This window comes from Cervus canadensis, chromosome 30 (genome assembly GCF_019320065.1).
Source record: "Cervus canadensis isolate Bull #8, Minnesota chromosome 30, ASM1932006v1, whole genome shotgun sequence".
NCBI classification, from domain to species: Eukaryota; Metazoa; Chordata; class Mammalia; order Artiodactyla; family Cervidae; genus Cervus; species Cervus canadensis.
Window position 1 is genome coordinate 23808228 of NC_057415.1, and position 18255 is coordinate 23826482.

At 41.4% G+C, this 18255-nt stretch overlaps 1 protein-coding gene and 1 long non-coding RNA gene across 4 annotated transcripts in view; one reads left to right on the plus strand and one right to left on the minus strand.

The window, feature by feature from the left end:
• Positions 1 to 18255, plus strand: part of PLPPR1 (phospholipid phosphatase related 1) — a 558611-nt gene that overhangs the window by 497163 nt on the left and 43193 nt on the right. For both annotated transcript variants that reach the window (XM_043453687.1, XM_043453686.1), the window contains one exon: positions 11606 to 11794. In XM_043453687.1, the coding sequence (XP_043309622.1) occupies positions 11606 to 11794 (189 nt within the window). The remainder of the gene's footprint in view (positions 1 to 11605; positions 11795 to 18255) is intronic.
• Positions 1 to 18255, minus strand: part of LOC122431996 — a 164370-nt gene that overhangs the window by 97916 nt on the left and 48199 nt on the right. The window lies entirely within an intron of this gene.

Genomic DNA, 18255 nt, shown 5'->3' on the forward strand with positions numbered 1-18255 from the left:
TACTCTGCTTTAAATGAGCGTGACTCATCATCTCACAGGGTGGCATGAGTATCATGTAACAATACATTTCAAAGCACATACTTAGCTATGTGCTCAGTCAATGGGAGTCATTATTCTCATTCCTTTGGGTTTGCTTTCATATCTGTCTCCCCCACAGACAGCCCCATGAGTCCAAAAATCATGTCTGTTTTATAAGTTTTGTTATTTGTTTTTCAGTTTTGTCAACAACTGAAAACCCCCAGTGTCTGTATGTAGTAGGCACTCACTGAATACTAGTTGAATAACTGAACAATCTCATTTCATCTACATCCTTGCCTACGGGTATACCTTTGGTTCTCCTTAAAAAAGGAATGAATTCTCATATATACCCTGGTCAATATACAGTAAGTTTTTCAGTTTTTACATGAGGATGTCATGGTTAACCATAACTTAATTGCGTACTAATTAAAAGATCCTGGACTGAGGGGGAAATGGAGAGTTACTAATCAACAGGTATGAAGATTCAGGGTACTGAGTTCAGCTCCCAGGGATTTAAGCTCTGTTGGCACTATCTAGAAGTGATGTTTTTTCTCCAGAAAAATACCAGAGGATCAGCACAGACAGATGCAGTCTGTCTCAGTCCCTATGAAAGCTGACAGCAATGTGACCAGAGGTGTATTTATTTTTTAAATGTTAGAAATGCTGCATCCATCCATTTCCTATGGTATTGATTACCAAAGTATTATACAGCTCAAAAAAAGAGGGGAATAAGCTCTAAAAATCTGCTGTACATTGGACCTATAGTCATCAATAACATAATGGTATTCTTAAATATTTGTTAAGAAGGTAGATCTCATTTTAAGTGTTCTTACCACAATAATTTTAAAAATCTTTCAGAATAAAAAATAGACAATTAAGAATCAAATGCACTGACAAAAGAAGACTAATTGCTTAATATTTTTATCTTGTCATTTCTTAAGAGAAGGTATCCTTTGCAAATAGCAAACTAAGAACAGTTTGACTTTTGAAAATTCCTATTTGTAGAAATAAGATGCTTGTTAAGAAGCATCTTTTCTGTCTTTTGTACATGGAAAAACTAGTTGATCATTCAGTCTTGGCTAATGCAATGATTTTACATTCTCATGTATTTTAATGCATGTGGTATTATTTGCTCATTCAGAAAACAATGTATATTCTACTTAGGTTTAACAGTTATTGAGTGCCTATTGAGTGCCTACTCAGTGGAGGCATTTTTAATGTATTTTTAAATTTACATATGATAAAAATTTACTCTTTTTGATATACATTTCCACGAGTATTGACAGGTAAGTGGTTTTGACGTACTAAATCATATAGTTCTCTTACTACTCTCATGAGCATTTCACAGGTGAGGAAACTAAGGCATAGACAGGTTAAGCAATTGGTTCAAAGACATATAGTAGTAATTACTAGATTTGGGATTTGAACTTACATGTCTTAGTCACTGAAGTATAAGGAACTTGCTTATGATGAGACAGGTATCTAATAAAATCCCATTTTATTGAAAGATTTTTAAAAATAGAACTGAAAGAAAGAAATATATATCATTCTCCTTCTGCCTATATGTTGTGTACTTAAAAAAAGTTTCACATAAAAACACTCGTCCTTAGGACTGGGAGTTTGGGATTAGCAGGTGCAAACTAGTATATATCAGATGACTAAAAAACAGGGTCCTACTGAATAGCACAGGGAACTATATTCAATATCTTATAATAAACCAAAAGGGGGAAAATATGAAAAATAATATACATGTGTATAACTGAGTCACTTTGCTGTACAAAAGAAATTAACACAACATTGTAAGTCAAGCATACTTTAATAAAAATTTTTAAAGAGACTTGTCTTACTATATGTAAAACTCTCTGATATATTCAATTCTTTTCTGTTCTTTTTCCCTACAAAATTCTGGCTGAACCTCAAACTGTACATTTGTTTCACAATCCACTAATGGTTTCATACCTTCAGTTTAGAAACCCAGCATAAAAAAGGACATGTTAAGATACAGTATCCCTAAATGAAGCTAATAATGATGAGGGATGTCATTTATTAAGCATGTACTATGTGCCAAAATACTGTCATCAAATTTATGTATAATATCCTCAGTTCTTATTACAACCCTGAAAAGTAATTCAGCCTTTCCTCACAGAAGAAACCAGAATGAGAAAAGGTTAAAAGATTTGTCCTACAGAGAGCAGACTGATCAAACGTTCCTTCCACTAGTCCACTCTAAAAATAACACTATGGTATCAGTCAGTTCAGTCGCTCAGTCGTGTCCGACTCTTTGTGACCCCATGAACCACAGCAGGCCAGGCCTCCCTGTCCACCACCAACTCCCAGAGTTCACCCAAACCCATGTCCATTGAGTCGGTGATGCCATCCAATCATCTCATCCTCTATCGTCCCCTTCTTCTCCTGCCCTCAATCTTTCCCAGCATCAGGGTCTTTTCCAATGAGTCAGCTCTTCGCATGAGGTGCCCAAAGTATTGGAGTTTCAGCTTCAACATCAGTCCTTCCAATGAACACCGAGGACTGATCTTTAGGATGGACTGGTTGGATCTCCTTGCAGACCAAGGGACTCTCAAGAGTCTTCTCCAACACCACAGTTCAAAAGCACCAATTGTTTGGCGCTCAGCTTTCTTTATAGTCCAACTCTCACATCCATACGTGACCACTGGAAAAACCATAGCCTTGACTAGATGGACCTTTGCTGACAAAGTAATGTCGCTGGTTTTTAATATGCTGTCTAGGTTGGTCATAACTTTCCTTCCAAGGAGTAAGTGTCGTTTAGTTTCATGGCTGCAATCACCATCTGCAGTGATTTTGGAGCCCAGAAAAATAAAGTCAGCCACTGTTTCCCCATCTATTTGCCATGGAGTGATGGGACCAGATGCCATGATCTTAGTTTTCTGAATGTTGAGCTTTAAGCCAAATTTTTCACTCTCCTCTTTCACTTTCATCAAGAGGCTCTTTAGTTCCTCTTCACTTTCTGCCATAAGGGTGGTGTCATCTGCATATCTGAGGTTATTGATATTTCTCCTGGCAATCTTGATTCCAGCTTGTGCTTCTTCCAGCCCAGCGTTTCTCATGATGTACTCTGCATATAAGTTAAATAAGCAGGGTGACAATGTACAGCCTTGACGTACTCCTTTTCCTATTGGGAACCAGTCTGTTGTTCCATGTCCAGTTCTAACTGTTGCTTCCCGAACTGCATACAGGTTTCTCAAGAGGCAGGTCAGGTGGTCTGGTATTCCCATCTCTTTCAGAATTTTCCCCAGTTTATTGTGACCCACACAGTCAAAGGCTTTGGCATAGTCAATAAAGCAGAAGTAGATTGTTTTTCGGGAACTCTCTTGCTTTTTTGATGATCCAGCAAATGTTGGCAATTTGATCTCTGGTTACTCTGCCTTTTCTAAAACCAGCCTGGACATCTGGAAGTTCACGGTTCATGTACTGCTGAACCCTGGCTTGGAGAATGTTGAGCATTACTTACTAGCGTGTGCTGATGTGCTCAGTCATGGCCGAGTCTTTGCAACCCCAAGGACTGAAGCCCACCAGGTTCCTCTGACCATGGAATTTTCCAGGCAAGAATACTGGAGTGGGTTGCCTTTTCCTTCTCCATGTGAAGAATGTGAAATGAGAACAATTGTGCAGTGGTTTGAGCATTCTTTGGTCAAACAGGAGATGGCAAGAGTGAATGTCGACAGTCTGGGAATCAGCGAGCTAAAATGGACTGGAATGGGTGAATTTAACTCAGATGACCATTATATCTACTACTATGGGCTGGAATCCCTTAGAAGAAATGGAGTATCCATCATAGTCAACTAAAGAGTCCGAAATGCAGTACTTGGATGCAATCTCAAAAATGACAGAATGATCTCTGTTCATTTCCAAGGCAAACCATTCAATATCACGGTAATCTGAGTCTATGCCCCGACCAGTAATGCTGAAGAAGCTGAAGTTGAATGGTTCTATGAAGACCTACAAGACCTTTTAGAACTAACACCCAAAAAAAGATGTCCTTTTTATTATAGGGGAGTGGAATGCAACAGTAGGAAGTCAAGAAACACCTGGAGTAACAGTCAAATATGGCCTTGGAGTACAGAATGGAGCAAGGCAAAGGCTAATAAAGTTCTGCCAAGAGAATGCACTGGTCATAGCAAACACCCTCTTTCAACAATACAAGAGAAGACTCTACACATGGACATCACCAGATAGTCAACACTGAAATCAGACTGATTATCTTCTTTGCAGCCAAAGATGGAGAAGCTCTATACAGTCAGCAAAAACAAGACTGGGAGCTGACTGTGGCTCAGATCATGAACTCCTTATTGCCAAATTCAGACTTAAATTGAAGAAAGTGGGGAAAACCACTAGACCATTCAGGTATGACCTAAATCAAATCCCTTATGATTATACCATAGAAGTGAGAAATAGATTTAAGGGACTAGATCTGATAGAGTGCCTGATGAACTATGGACGGAGGTTCATGACATTGTAGTATCATTAAACAATGAAATCCATTTTTTAAAAAATATGTGGATCTGTGTTTCACTAGCAGAATACTTATGAAAAGGTAGTATCTAATTCACTGCTACCCTAATTTTTAAATACCTAATCTGAGAGAAACTATAGGAAAGAATGTGGAAGAATACACAGTCTGGGCATTCTTCTAGAACATGCTTACTATTGAGTCAGATATTGCTCTAAATACTACACAGTCCTCATTTAATCTGCACAAAGACCTGAAGAGGTAAGTGCTATAGTATTACTAGCCCCTTCACTTTATTAATGAAGAAACAGAGGCACAGGAATTTGTCACATTCCTAGAAAGCAGCAGAGTGGGTTTCCAGCCTAGACAGCCTTAACCTTTCATTGTGCTGTATATCTCTCAAGTTTAACCTACACTGAATCATGACACCCACACCTCCTCCCTTCTATCTCACAGTATTGTTTTTGTGCATTTAGCTTTAATGTGATGTCATCAACCTATGTTAAGAGTTGATATGAAATCCCATGTAAGGAACAGCACAGTCATTCTCAGCATGGTCACTGTTTATCATGTCGCTTGTGAGGACCCAGGATGAATTTCTGTCCAGTCACTCTATCAGAAAGATTCTACTTACCTTTATTTAACCATTGGTTGGTTTTTATCTTATAGTTACCATGAAATGTCAAACTGACCAGTAATTCCTTATTGTGTTGACTATTAGACAACTTATACTCAAGGATGTAATTCCTGTCTCCATATTTATTTCTTCTGTGCCAACAGTTCATTGATGCTTGCTTACTTTATTTGGTAGAAGTTGGTACAACTTCTTTTTGAAACAAAATGAGAATATATAAACATGCCTCAGGGCATATTTATGAGTTATTATTGACCTTCATACAGATGAAGACATTGATTCCAGGAGACATTTGAATAAAGTACTCAAGCCTGGGGACCTCCCTGGTGATCCAGTGGCTAAGACTTCACACTCCCAATGCAGGGGCCCAGGTTCTATCCCTAGTCAGGGAACTAGATCCCACATGCCGCAACTAAGACCCAGCACAGTCAAACAAAATTTTTTTAAGTACTTAAGTCTGTAGCACATGGTTTAGCCCTTAATATTATGCTGACATGTTTCTAACCTGATTTTCCCCAGGCTGGCAGAGTTTGTGTGAAGAAATACATCATAATTACAGTAGTAATTCTAGATTCAGCCAAGTTATGTGACCTTATATAATTCATGTTATCTCTCCGGGCTTCTGTTTCCTCTTCTATAAAATGGAAATAATGTGTACCATTTTGGTTGGTTGAGCACAGAGAAAATAGTTGATTTATGGTATGTGCTTAGGACAGTTCCCAAGACATGCATAGTATAGATCATCACCTTTATCATCACCATCTCCCCCATCTCCTACTCCTTCCGTTTCTCCTTGGCTCTTTCCCCTGTAATTATGGAAGACTTCCAGTTCCTCTCAAAGCATCACTTTTATATCTAAGGGTTCCCAGTGAGGTCTCACGGGGCTCACAATCAGTTTTCTCAGGTGTTTCCCCTCCAGCTTACTATCTTGTCCATCAGTACCACTTGGGGGTTTCCCACCCCAGTTGTTTTGTGCAGCTACTGACCTTGGTGCCTAACATACTTTGCCGGTACTGAACAATATGCAAATCTTTAATGTGTACTATCCCTTGACTAAGACTTTGCTTCTGCATCGCAACCATGCCAGATCTGATCATCTAAGCTCTGATGCAACATTCCTTCTGCTCAGAGTATCCTTTATTCTCTCTCTCTGTGGAATTGAACATATGTCCCTGGGGCTTAGTCAAAATCAATATCCTGACCACACACCACTCTGCCTTCTCCACCCCCTTGCCCTCTCTCCTCCTCCACACAGCAGCCCCTTCCCTTGCTCTCCTTCTGTCAACACCCAGCCCTACTAGGTCACCAACCATATATGAACCCCAGCTTGGTATCAACTGACACCCTCCTACAGATCACTGTCTGTTTCCTGTGTTGACATGTGCTCCTCAGTTGGGTCACAAATGACTTGAGATTAGAGAGCATATCTGAGAATTCCTCACCTTCACTACACTTAGTTCAGAACTGAATGCAGAGACAGTTTTCAGAAACAGTTGTTGGTTGGCTGATTAATTGGCACTGATCTCAATCACTTCTGGCAAGACCAGAATAAGAAAGCTTTTGGGGGAGGGAAGCATTCATTGCCTCAGGTAGAGTGACTGAGCACCCCAATTTGTTCAAGACACACAAACATCTCCATGTTAGCACTGATAGGTCCCACATCCCAGGATACCCGTTGGTCCTGGGCAAACTGAGATGATTGGTCACTTAGCACTAGGATCCCTCAGTTCAAAATATGCCCTTTAGGGACTTCCCTGGTGTCCAGAAGCTAAGGGTCCAAGCTTCCAATGCAGGAGGCCCAGGTTTGATCCCTGGTCAGGGAACTAGATCCCACATGCTGCAACCAAGACTGACACAGCCAAATAAATAAATAAAAATAAATCTTAAAATAAAAATATCCCCTTTACACTCCAAACCAGATACCAGTCCTCTCATCCCCACATCATAAGTCTGCCCCTACATCCCTGGACACACACACACAGTTTTACTCACTCATATGAGTCATACACCATTATCTGTCCCCTGCTCTCCTAGCTTGTATCCTATTGTATAAATTCAGTTCAGTTCAGTTCAGTCACTCAGTCATGTCCGACTCTTTGCGACCCCATGAGCCGCAGCACATGAGGCCTCCCTGTCCATCACCAACTCCCGGAGTTTACTCAAACTCATGCCCATCGAGTCGGTGATGCCATCCAGCCATCTCATCCTCTGTCGTCCCCTTCTCCTCCTACAACCAATCCCTCCCAGCATCAGGGTCTTTTCTGATGAGTCAACTCTTCGCATGAGGTGGCCAAAGTATTGGAGTTTCAGCTTCAGCATCAATCCGTCCAATGAACACCCAGGACTGATCTCCTTTATAAATTATAATAAATTTGTATAAAGTTTTTATAAAAAATTTTTATAAGTTGTATAAATTAGTGGTCCACAATTTCTTCAGACTTTACCAACCAAAGGAAAATGTATCTGTCATCTCAGTCTCTCCTCTCAGCTTTGTGACCTTCCCAGTTACCCCTCTGTGACCTTAACTTTTCTCCCATCAGCAGAGGGCTGGGGTAGAAACACAGGACTGTCGACTCCGAGAAGTTGCTTCTCATAAACTGCTGGCTGCTGCCTTCTGAATCTTCATAGAATGATCAGGACTTCATGCATCCTCACATATCGAGTTGTCATTCTTAGGAAGTGACAGCTGAGGAGAATCCCTGATACGGGAGCTCCTGACACCTTATCTCCCCACAGCCTTAACTGCTCTTTTCACACTGGTATCGTCAACCCTGCCACCAGCCCTTGGGTCCGGCACAGCCTCGCCATCTGCTCATGTGACGCCAACATTATGGCCGCCCTCCAGGCCTCCCTAGCTGGGGCTGGAGAAGGCAGCGCAGACAGCGCGGGTGCCAGCTGGCACGACTGACACAAACCTAGACAGTGATGAATGTGGCCCAGGAGAGGCAGGAGGAAGGGAGGATGCTGACAGCTAACTGTGTGCCATCCATGCTGTGAGTTTGCCCATGGAAGCAGAATCAACATGCTGCTCCTGTTCCTGCTCTTGTTTTTAACACATGGTCACGAGAGAAAGCTGGATTCCCTGGTGGCTCAGACAGTAAAGATCTGCCTACAGTGTGGGAGACCCGGGTTTGATCCCTAGGTCAGGAAGATCCCCTGGAGAAGGAAATGGAAACCCACTCCAGTATTCTTGCCTGGAAAATCCCATGGATGGAGGAGCCTGGTAGGCTACAGTTCATGGGGTCACCAAGGGTCAGACACGACTGAGTGACTTCATTTTCACTTTCTTTCACGAGAGAACATTCAAGAGAAAAGAAGCCTGTGCTCATGGTAAAGAAACTGCCTGCAATGCGGGAGACCTGGGTTCAATCTCTGGGTTGGGAAGATCCCCTGGAGGAGGGCATGGCAACCCACTCCAGTATCCTTGCCTGGGGAATCCCATGGACAAAGGAGCCTGGTAGGCTACAGTCCATAGGGTTGCATAGAGTCAGACACGACTAAAGTGACCTAACATGAACACACATACATTATATAAGTATAATGTATATGTATATGTATAATGTATACATATATAATGTGTATATATATGTATGATTATATATATACACACACATATATATAGGTCATTTGTATATAGATCACATATATATATATGTGTATATATATACACACACACACAATTTTGCTATCATTTACTTCCCTTTACCTTTTCTCTTTTAAATGGAAGTCGTAGCACAAATGCACCTAATAAAATATAACATTCCTCCTCAATAGAGGAAGCTAGATGCCATTTATTTATGTTTGTTTTATCCAAAAAGCCCCCATTGATCTGCCTGTTCTCCAAGCACATTTCTCCTAAGGACTAATGAAGCTGAGAGAGAGAGAAAATGTGTTTCCTGCCACATGGATAACATAAACAGAAATCAGATCAGGCCTGTGCAGAAAACAGAAATAGAGGCAGAGCCCCCACACTGTTGGAATCCTAGTGTTCACTCCAAAACATTCAGGTCAGCTGGCCATCTTCCTTCCCATCCAGTCAATTCAACTGAGCAGGGCAACAGAAGAGAAACAGAGACATCATGGCCTTGACTTTATAAACTAGCTGCTGGCAAGAGCACCATTCACTGGGGCAGCTTGGGAGCACCTATTTCTCATCCTTCTAGGAAACATCTGTATCCAAGTTTGTGTTAAAGAGGAAAGAAAGAAAATGCTTGAAACAGTAGAGATGGTGGCACGAGCACTGGTAATTTACACAGGCCAATAAACGACTTCAGGCACTGAGAAACACATGCAAACGTCTAGAGATTACTGGATGGTCAGAAGTTGTGACAGAAGGTCCACTGGGGAGGAAGGTAGCAAGCGTCAGATAATGGAATATAATCCTTATAGAGCCAGAAACATGCTGGGTATGAGAGTGATTGGAAAGTATGATTTGGAGCCTACAGACCTTTATAGCAGGATGGTTAGGAGTTTGAAGTCAGTGCAGCCAGAGATAATTCAAGGCTTCTGAACCAAAGAGGAAAGGCATTGAATTAGAGAAAATGGAAGACTGGGGAAGATTCTTAATCCAAATGACCCCTAAAGACAATGAGGAGGAGGAATCGCAAAGCTAACTTCCCAGAGGCAGAGACTGTGCCTGGTGTGAAAGAGTGGGCAGAGTGCGAGGCTCTGCTCCGGTGTTGTGGCTAAAGAAATGGACATGGATGTGGATAAAGATGACAAACAGTGCCTCTCTGCATGAGAACTGAGCTGCCTTGCCTCCCCCCATAACTTGCATAGGAGGTGATTTCCACTCCATGACAGGTGTTTTGCCCCCTGGAGATCAGAAAACGTGGGTTTCTTGTCCTGGGTCTAACACTAACTAGCTACGTGACCTTAGGTTAGTCACTCCAAGGCTGGAATAAAAACTGGAGACTAAACCCTCAAAGATTACACTTCTTCCTCCCTGCCGCTTATGTACTTCCACACAGAAACAATTTTTAAGCCGTAAAAGACACACTGCTGCTGCTGTCACTTCAGTCATGTCCGACTCTGTACGACACCATAGACGGCAGCCCACCAGGCTTCACTGTCCCGGGGATTCTCCAGGCAAGAGCACTGGAGTGGGCTGCCATTTCCTTCTCCAATGCATGAAAGTGAAAAGTGAAAGTGAAGTCACTCAGTCATGTCTGACTCTTCGCAACCCCATGGACTGCAGCCTACCAGGCTCCTCTGTCCATGGGATTTTCCAGGCAAGAGTACTGGAGTGGGTTGCCATTGCCTTCTACCAAGTTCTAATTTTTCCCAAAATGATTACTTTGATACTTTTAAACAAATCAACATTTTAAAATACTTTTTCTCCATTTCAGTTTCCTTGCTTTGCTGATTGTCAGCATGAGCACATGTTTAGTTTACTTATTGGATAATCCAGCAGTAGTTAGTTCTCCTTGCTGGGCCTCTATTTGCTCATCTATGAAATAAAGGTTTTATACGGGAAGATTTCCAAGGTCTTTTCCAGCTTAATTTTCTGTAATGTCATGATCTTAAAGACCTCTTTTCTGTCTACCTTTATCGCCATCTCATCTTGCCATTTTGGTGTTTCTATTGTAAATGAGGAAAATAATGGTGTTTCCACACTCCCCCAACTCCTCACACCTATCAAAGGCTTCATCTAAACCTCAGTGAGTATCTGGGACATGTCTGAGCTAAACGAAAGGATAAAATTGTATCCCTCTTTGTGTCCAAACCTTATGAAGTACATATAGAATAAGATGTGATCATCAGGCAAAGTCCTTTATTGACTGATAGAAAGCCTTTATTAAAGGTAGAAAAGCCTTACCTTTATTTTTGGAATAAAGGTAATAATACCTTTTTGGAAAAGGATAAGAGTTATGACTGATATAGGATACCTGTATGATATTCTTATCCATGCCATTAATTTAGGGTGTGGTTCTGAAAATTTCCCTTAACCTTTTCTAGGCTTTAGCTTTCCTGATCATTCATTCATTTGTTCATTCGTTCATCATTTACCTGCCTCTAATACTTTATAATAAGGTAAGTTTATCTCTAATATTTCCTGAAATTTTCCATGAGCAGATCTCATGCTACATCTGGCCAATTCACATGCCACTGTCCTTTGACTTTTCACCTCTGTCCTGTATGACAGCATTGCCTTGGTTCCCACGCATCCTTTGGGCGGGGCGGGGGGGGGGCAGGAGAAGCTGGGTCTCTCTACAAGTGATGCTGTGGTCTGCCTCTCAGATGGGAGCCGTTCTTATTTGCTGGGAGGTTTATATAACAGATGTTACAAGGCAGACAAGTAAGCACACACTCCCTGAGCCCGCCGCACGTGGAGCCAGACACGCACACCCTTGCAAGTACCAGCACGAGGAGAGCTGCCGGGTGATGGAGGGAGTGTGCTCAGAGGGGCGGGCGCGGCTCTGAAGCCCTGCTAATGTCTCTGTGTGGCCATGCTGTATTTTCAGCTTGTCATCATGGCTGGGACAGTGCTGCTTGCCTACTACTTCGAATGCACTGACACTTTTCAGGTGCATATCCAAGGATTCTTCTGTCAGGATGGAGACCTAATGAAGCCTTACCCGGGGACAGAGGAGGAAAGCTTCATCACCCCTCTGCTGCTCTACTGCGTGCTGGCTGCCACCCCAACTGCTATTGTAAGTACAGAAAGAGATTTCCTTCTTTCCTATCGGGTCCTAAACAACATTTCCTGTCTGCTTTTTCTCCTCTTTCCTCTCTTCCTGGGCTTACAGCAGCAGCCTTACTAGATGTGTCCTTTTCTGGTCAAAATAGAGTGAGTAGAGCCCTGCATAAAATCTCATCTAAGTAGGCCTTGTCTTTTACAGGTGGCTTTTGCTTTTTGGTGCCTGAATTGAAATATATATAATTTTTAAAGTATGTCTGAATATGTAAGTCAATAGTCATGAGTGGCTGCCATGTTAAGTATAGCATTGTGCTATACTTAATTGTGCTCTTGAAAAAAAAATGTATGGCTTGCTATGTGTGTATTCAGAAGAGGTTGGAATGTAAATGCTGGCCTCAATATAAAGACTCAAGTCAGAGTGGGACAGAATCCTTCCCCGCCCCCCTCCAGCCTGCATCTCCTGTCCTTCTGACTGAATTTCCAGAGAGGCCAGAGATGAGAGAAATCACTCGACCTGATTTGCCGTGATTTATTCTGGGCAGCTGATTCTGCTCACGTTGCTTGACATTCAATTAAGTTGCAACTTTACCTTCATTGATTGCACTCTTCTCTCTCATGAGGGGAAAAAAAAAAAGGCCCAGCAGTTCTCTAGGGAGACTGTTTCAAAAGCATAACTCACAGATCTGTATTGTCTAGTAAAGTGATTTAACACTTAGACATCTTAATTTTAACTTAAAAAATGACTTTGTATTTTAAAATAAACATTTCTTTGTACATGCTATGGGGTCAGATTATTTGGGATGTGATCTCAGTTATCATTCACCCCTTTTTTCTTCCAAAGATTCCTCCCCCTCAACTTTCCCTCCTCCCCTACTCTTTCTCCCTCATCCCCCACTCCCATCTCTTTGGGACAATAATAAAAATACTCATTGGCATGCTGAGGAATGTACTAATTACTCAGATGTTCAGTTCAAGTATTGTTTTCCATACACATGTTTTCCTTGCTTTAAGGTGAGAAATGGAATCGAATTTAGAAGAGAATATGCACATAATGAGTACTTTAAGTTCATTTTTATCATTTTTTCTAGACTTGACAAGCTCCCCCTTAAATGATAAAGCTCTGCAGTAGGAGTTAAGATCAGCTGTGATAAAACAGGATCTCTCATGGTGGTGAAACACACAAGCTTTGCAGTCCAACCTACAGGACCTCCTGTCTGTGTGACTTCCGGCAAGTCACTGTACTGTTCCCTTCCCCTCTGCCCCCCAAAATGGAGATAATGTGACTGGTTAGTTCACGGAGTTATCAAGACTGAAGATGCTTCATACAAATACTTGGCACAGTGTCTAGCATGCACTAACTGGTTAGAAGTAGAGGAAACAAAGAAAAACTGGAAACTGATCTTCACCTCCTTCAGGATCACAGACGAACTTCCTCTCCCTGCAGAGGAGACTCCATGGAGACCCTAGTCACACCTCCTGTTTAGTGATTCCATGAGACGCTGGTGACACTTCCTGTTTAGAGTGATAGGGGATGTGCCCCTCTTAACTTTCCCTTCTCACCAGCCCAGGGACTAAGAGAAAGCATAAAAGCCCCACTTCCAGGCATCTCAAAAGATGACACAATTCGCTCCCCAGGTAAAGCCTAGAGGCTACATTGGGTTCTATCTGGAATGGTTTAATGGCGGCTCTAACCAGAGGCACTGGGCTTAGCTGGACTCAGGTCCTGGTTTCTCCTGTCCCATAAACATACCATTATTTCATGTTCTCAGACTGGAATCCCTGAGAGATCCATTGACTTACTAACATTTACCTATCTTCTTGCTAGTACCAGGAAATATATTGCCTGGGCTCTCCTACAATTACTTTTTGTAATCATAGAGACATTTTTCCTTTAAAAAAAAGAAAAACAAGGAAAGCAAAGGAAGCAGATCAATAAAAATTATGAACAAATCAATGAATCAGAAAACAATAGGACTGATAAATAAAATGTACAATCCCCTTGGTCTAACATAAGAAAGACAAAAGTTAAAAAAAAGAGAAAAAATATATAAGCAAAAATATATAAATGTTTAAAAGTCTGTACTATAGTTTTGTTAAAATTGTATATTCAGCTCTATGTCAATACATGCTTACCTCTCAATAAAATCGATAATATTCTATGAAAATGTAACTTTTTAACAATGCCTTTAATAGAAGTAGAAAACTGAATAGGTGAATAACAACAGAGAAAATTTTAAACTGTCTAAAATTTATCTCATTTCATTGGAGACACATAACTATAATATAAATTCCTTCAAAATTTCAAGGCATAGAAAGTCAGTAACTACATAAACTGTTCCAGAGCCTTAAAATAAGCAGAAAGCTTTTCAATGCATATTATAAAGCAAGAAAAATAGGGATTTCAAACACTTAGAAAGTCTACATACACATCCACAAAAGCATTAGGAATGTTAATACAAGCAGATGGAAGAGGACTGATAAGTTTACCTGAAAAATAAGCATTTCTACCAAAATAAAAGGTAAATAAAGACTGCAAAAATACTTGCAGAATATGAGACTCCCATGTAAATATTCTTACTACTTAAAAAGATGAGCTTCCCAAAATAAAAACGGGCAAGGACAAAAATAGACAATTAACAAAATAAATTATATGCACACAAACATTTCTAAACTCATGAATTATCACAGAAAAGTCATTTTTTAAAGTCCAGAATTTTCCCCATGTAAAATTGGCAAGTGCTTTAAAGAAGTATAACCTGTGTTGTTAAAGGTATAAGTACTTTCATACAATTTGAGTCAAAACGTAAACTGAGGGGCTTCCCTGGTAGCTCAGTGGTGGGGAATTCACCTGCCAATGTAGGAGACATGGGTTTCATCCCTGATCCAGGAAGATATCACACACCATGGAGCAGCTAGGCCCTTGCGCCACCATTATTGAGCCTGTGTTCTAGAGCCCAGGAGCCACAACTACTGAGCCCATGTACCCTAGAGCCACGCTACACAAAAGAAGCCTCTGCGATGAGAAGTCCATGCGCCACAACACAGTAGTTCCTGCTCCCCACAGCTGGAGAAAGCCCGTGCAAGGCAATGAAGACCCAGTGCGGCCAAAAATAAACAAATAATATTTTTAAAGAAACTGGTCATTAAAAATGCAAGCTGGCATTTTCTTTTTGAAGAGCAGCTGGTCAAAGATGTACAAGAGTTTTATAAACTTTGGACCCATTAATTCCATTCCTTGAATTTATGTTAAGGAGATAACCTGAGTAGAGATGTTCAGTCAGCTTTAAGGGAGGGAGGTGGGAGGGGCATTCAGGATGGGGAACACATGTAAATCCATGGCTCATTCATGTCAATGTATGGCAAAACCCACTACAATATTGTAAAGTAATTAGCCTCCAACTAATAAAAATAATTGGGGAAAAAATTTAAAAAAAAAAAGAGTAGAAGGATACTTGGTGGTAGCTAAATACACAGAACTAGAGGATTGTCCAAATTCATTATGAGGCTGTGATATTTCTGAAACACCTCTAAGAGAAATGAAGCATGCTTATGATTTAGTGAGAAGATTTTTATGAGGGCTAAAAAATTGTATATAGTATCAGAGGTAAAAGCTTTTTCCGTTCTACAAGAGAATATGAGATTCTCTTAGTTTTCTAGCTCTGTTTCTCCAGAAAAAGAGGGTATGTATCAGCTATGTTACTAGGCAGAATTAACCCCTGATTGGTGAATTGCCCCTGGACTCAGAGAACTGAGATTACCCAAGACGTTGCCATGCTATGATTTCCCAGTCCAAGTGACTCTGGAAACTTGGAAGCTATGTCTGTGGAACTGTTGCACCTTTTATTGACTCTGATGGGACATGATAAGTCTTGTAAGCCAAGGTGGCTCCTGCATCCTCTGATGTGTCTGTGGTCTCCTTGCACCTGAGCTGCCCTGGATCACTGCAAGGAAACAGGCTGAAGAGGAGCAAGTGATGCTGCCCTGTTGACAAGCTATAGTTCCTCCCAAGTGGACCAGTGCCAAATGAGACATGTGGTTGTCTGTGGCTCTGAATATTTAATAGACCCTAAGAAGACACCGTATGTGTGTTACAAGTATAATCCCAAATTTATAATTATACATAAAAAAACTGGCAAGAAATAAACTAAAATGTACAGCTATTATCTCTGAGTGCTAATGGAAGTTATTTTTCTTCTGTTATATAATTAAATTCTACATCAATGCAGTATTTTCAAACTGAAAGATATTTTTAAAACATTCCGATTCTTCTGGCATAATTATGAAATGACCAATCTTTAGTAAGATTTAAACAGCAATTCTAATAAACAAAAACACATATGACCAAAAAAACAAAAATAAAACAGAACTTTATGAGGAATTTCTCTTCTCTCTGTGTAAAGATGATAGATTTCATTCTAAGATTTCAGCAGAAATTCTTCTCAAACTATGAATTTTGATCATTATACTCCTTTTCCCCCAAATGATATGAACTGACATGGGGTCAAATGCTGTGATGGGAAGCCAAGGGAGTGTGGCCACTGGACAGTGAACTGAATTTTAAGGATCTAGAATTCTCCTCTCATTTTCAAGTATGGAACTTTGATTTGGACATTCCATTCCTCCTTCTTGGGGAGAAAAGTGTGACCAATAATGATGGTGGGCCTTCAATATATGTGCTGAGGAGTATTCCATAAATGAAGATGGCAAGGATAACTTCTTTAAATTTTCTTGTTCTGCAGTCCTTGCCTAATTTATCCTCATAGCATCCCAGAGAAATAGAAAAGAGATATCTCAAAGAGCATAGAGAAAGTGTGTGGTCCAATTTCCTTCATTTTTGACTCTGAGTCTATGAGTTCATTTAGAAAGACAGTCATTAGCTACGTTAAATGATTTGCTGAAGGCTGCAGCTAGTTCTCTATGTGACTGGACAGTAACCCACCCATTTGGTTCTACTTTTATTTTCCTCTCAAACAAGGAGCATTGCTAGGACCCAGCACTGATAACAGCTGATGGGTTAATGGCAGAGAGTCCAGTGGCCTTAAAACCCTGCTGTGGTGCTTGATCTTCCCCCGAAACCTGAAAATAAGTGAGCAGCTGCAGGACAGAGAGTGGACCTCTCCTGATGCTCAGAGATATCTCCTGGGAGCAGGGAGCCGTATTCACTTCTGTCCCTCTTGGAGAGGTACAGCATATCCGAGTGCAGTCTGTATCAGGCCACCTGAACACAGATCCCAAGTGCCAAACTCAGCACACCCCTACCCCCTGAGTGTGCATCCTTCATCCTCACGCTCCGAGTCGCCCTGTCTCAGGTCTGCTCTGTCAAGAGAGGGAGGGACGTCAGTTATGGCTTTGTACCCCAGTAATTGTGTGACCTCTGATAAGGCATGTTCCCTCTTTGGGGTGGATTTCTCATCTGTAAAAGGTAGGGTTGGGCTAAATGATCTCCAAGATCTTTCTGGTTCTAATATTCCTTAAGAGCTGAACAAAAACATTATAATTGGAAGGCTCCAAATGTCAGATTCCCAACTCTTTAGTCTCTCTTGACTTTCTGGAGTTTAATTTGTGCCTGGCCAAGGGTTACACAGAATGGGACAGTGTGTGTGTGTTTCTGTGTGTGCAGGGTTTCTCAGAGTGGTACAGTGTGTGTGTGTGTGTGTTTACTCCTTTTTAAGCCCATTTCCTATTTTCCCTGGAGTAGAAAGAAGGCGGGGCTACTCTGGGGACTCCGTGGTAAAGAGTCCTCCTGCCAATGCAGGAGACATGGGTTCAATTCCGAGGTTGAGAAGATCCCCTGGAGAAGGAAATGACAACCCACTCCATAGTATTCTTGCTTGGGGAATGCTGGGCAGAGGAACCTGGGGGGCTCCAGTTCATGGGATCACAAGAGAGTCGGACATGACTTATAGACCAAACAACAAACAATAACAACAAAGAAAGAAGGCAGGACTCCTCAGGGGTGACATGTGACACAAACTAATGGCAGTTCTCTGAGGAGGCACCTCAACCTGGACTTATCCTTGGTGTTCTGTGTATTCTGTGGTTGATGTGCTAGAGAACAACCTCGCACCCTACACTGTGTCTCTGAGAATGGGCACTAATTGCCGGGATGCACAAGAAAAGTCATGAGGGAAAGGACTCTGCTGTGGGTTTGACCTGTCACTTCCCATTTCTCCTTTTGTGCTTCGCTGTCAGAAAGGATCAGCATCATGTGGAGGCAAGGCCACATGGGAGCAACTGTGCGGGGACTTAGGAAAGGTTAGAGCTTGGAGTATTTATTGCGTCCAGAACCATTTAGCCAAAAGTGTTGGCCCGGGCTTCCAGGAAATCTGCAGGGTGCCTTCTGACCATTGTGGAAACCCTGGCTCACAACTGCCTCAGGGCCCCTGAGTAAACTCAGACTCAAAGGCAGAGAGCCTTTTTGGATAAGAGGATTTAACTCGGTGGACAATCTGATTTACCCGTATTGTATCTCAG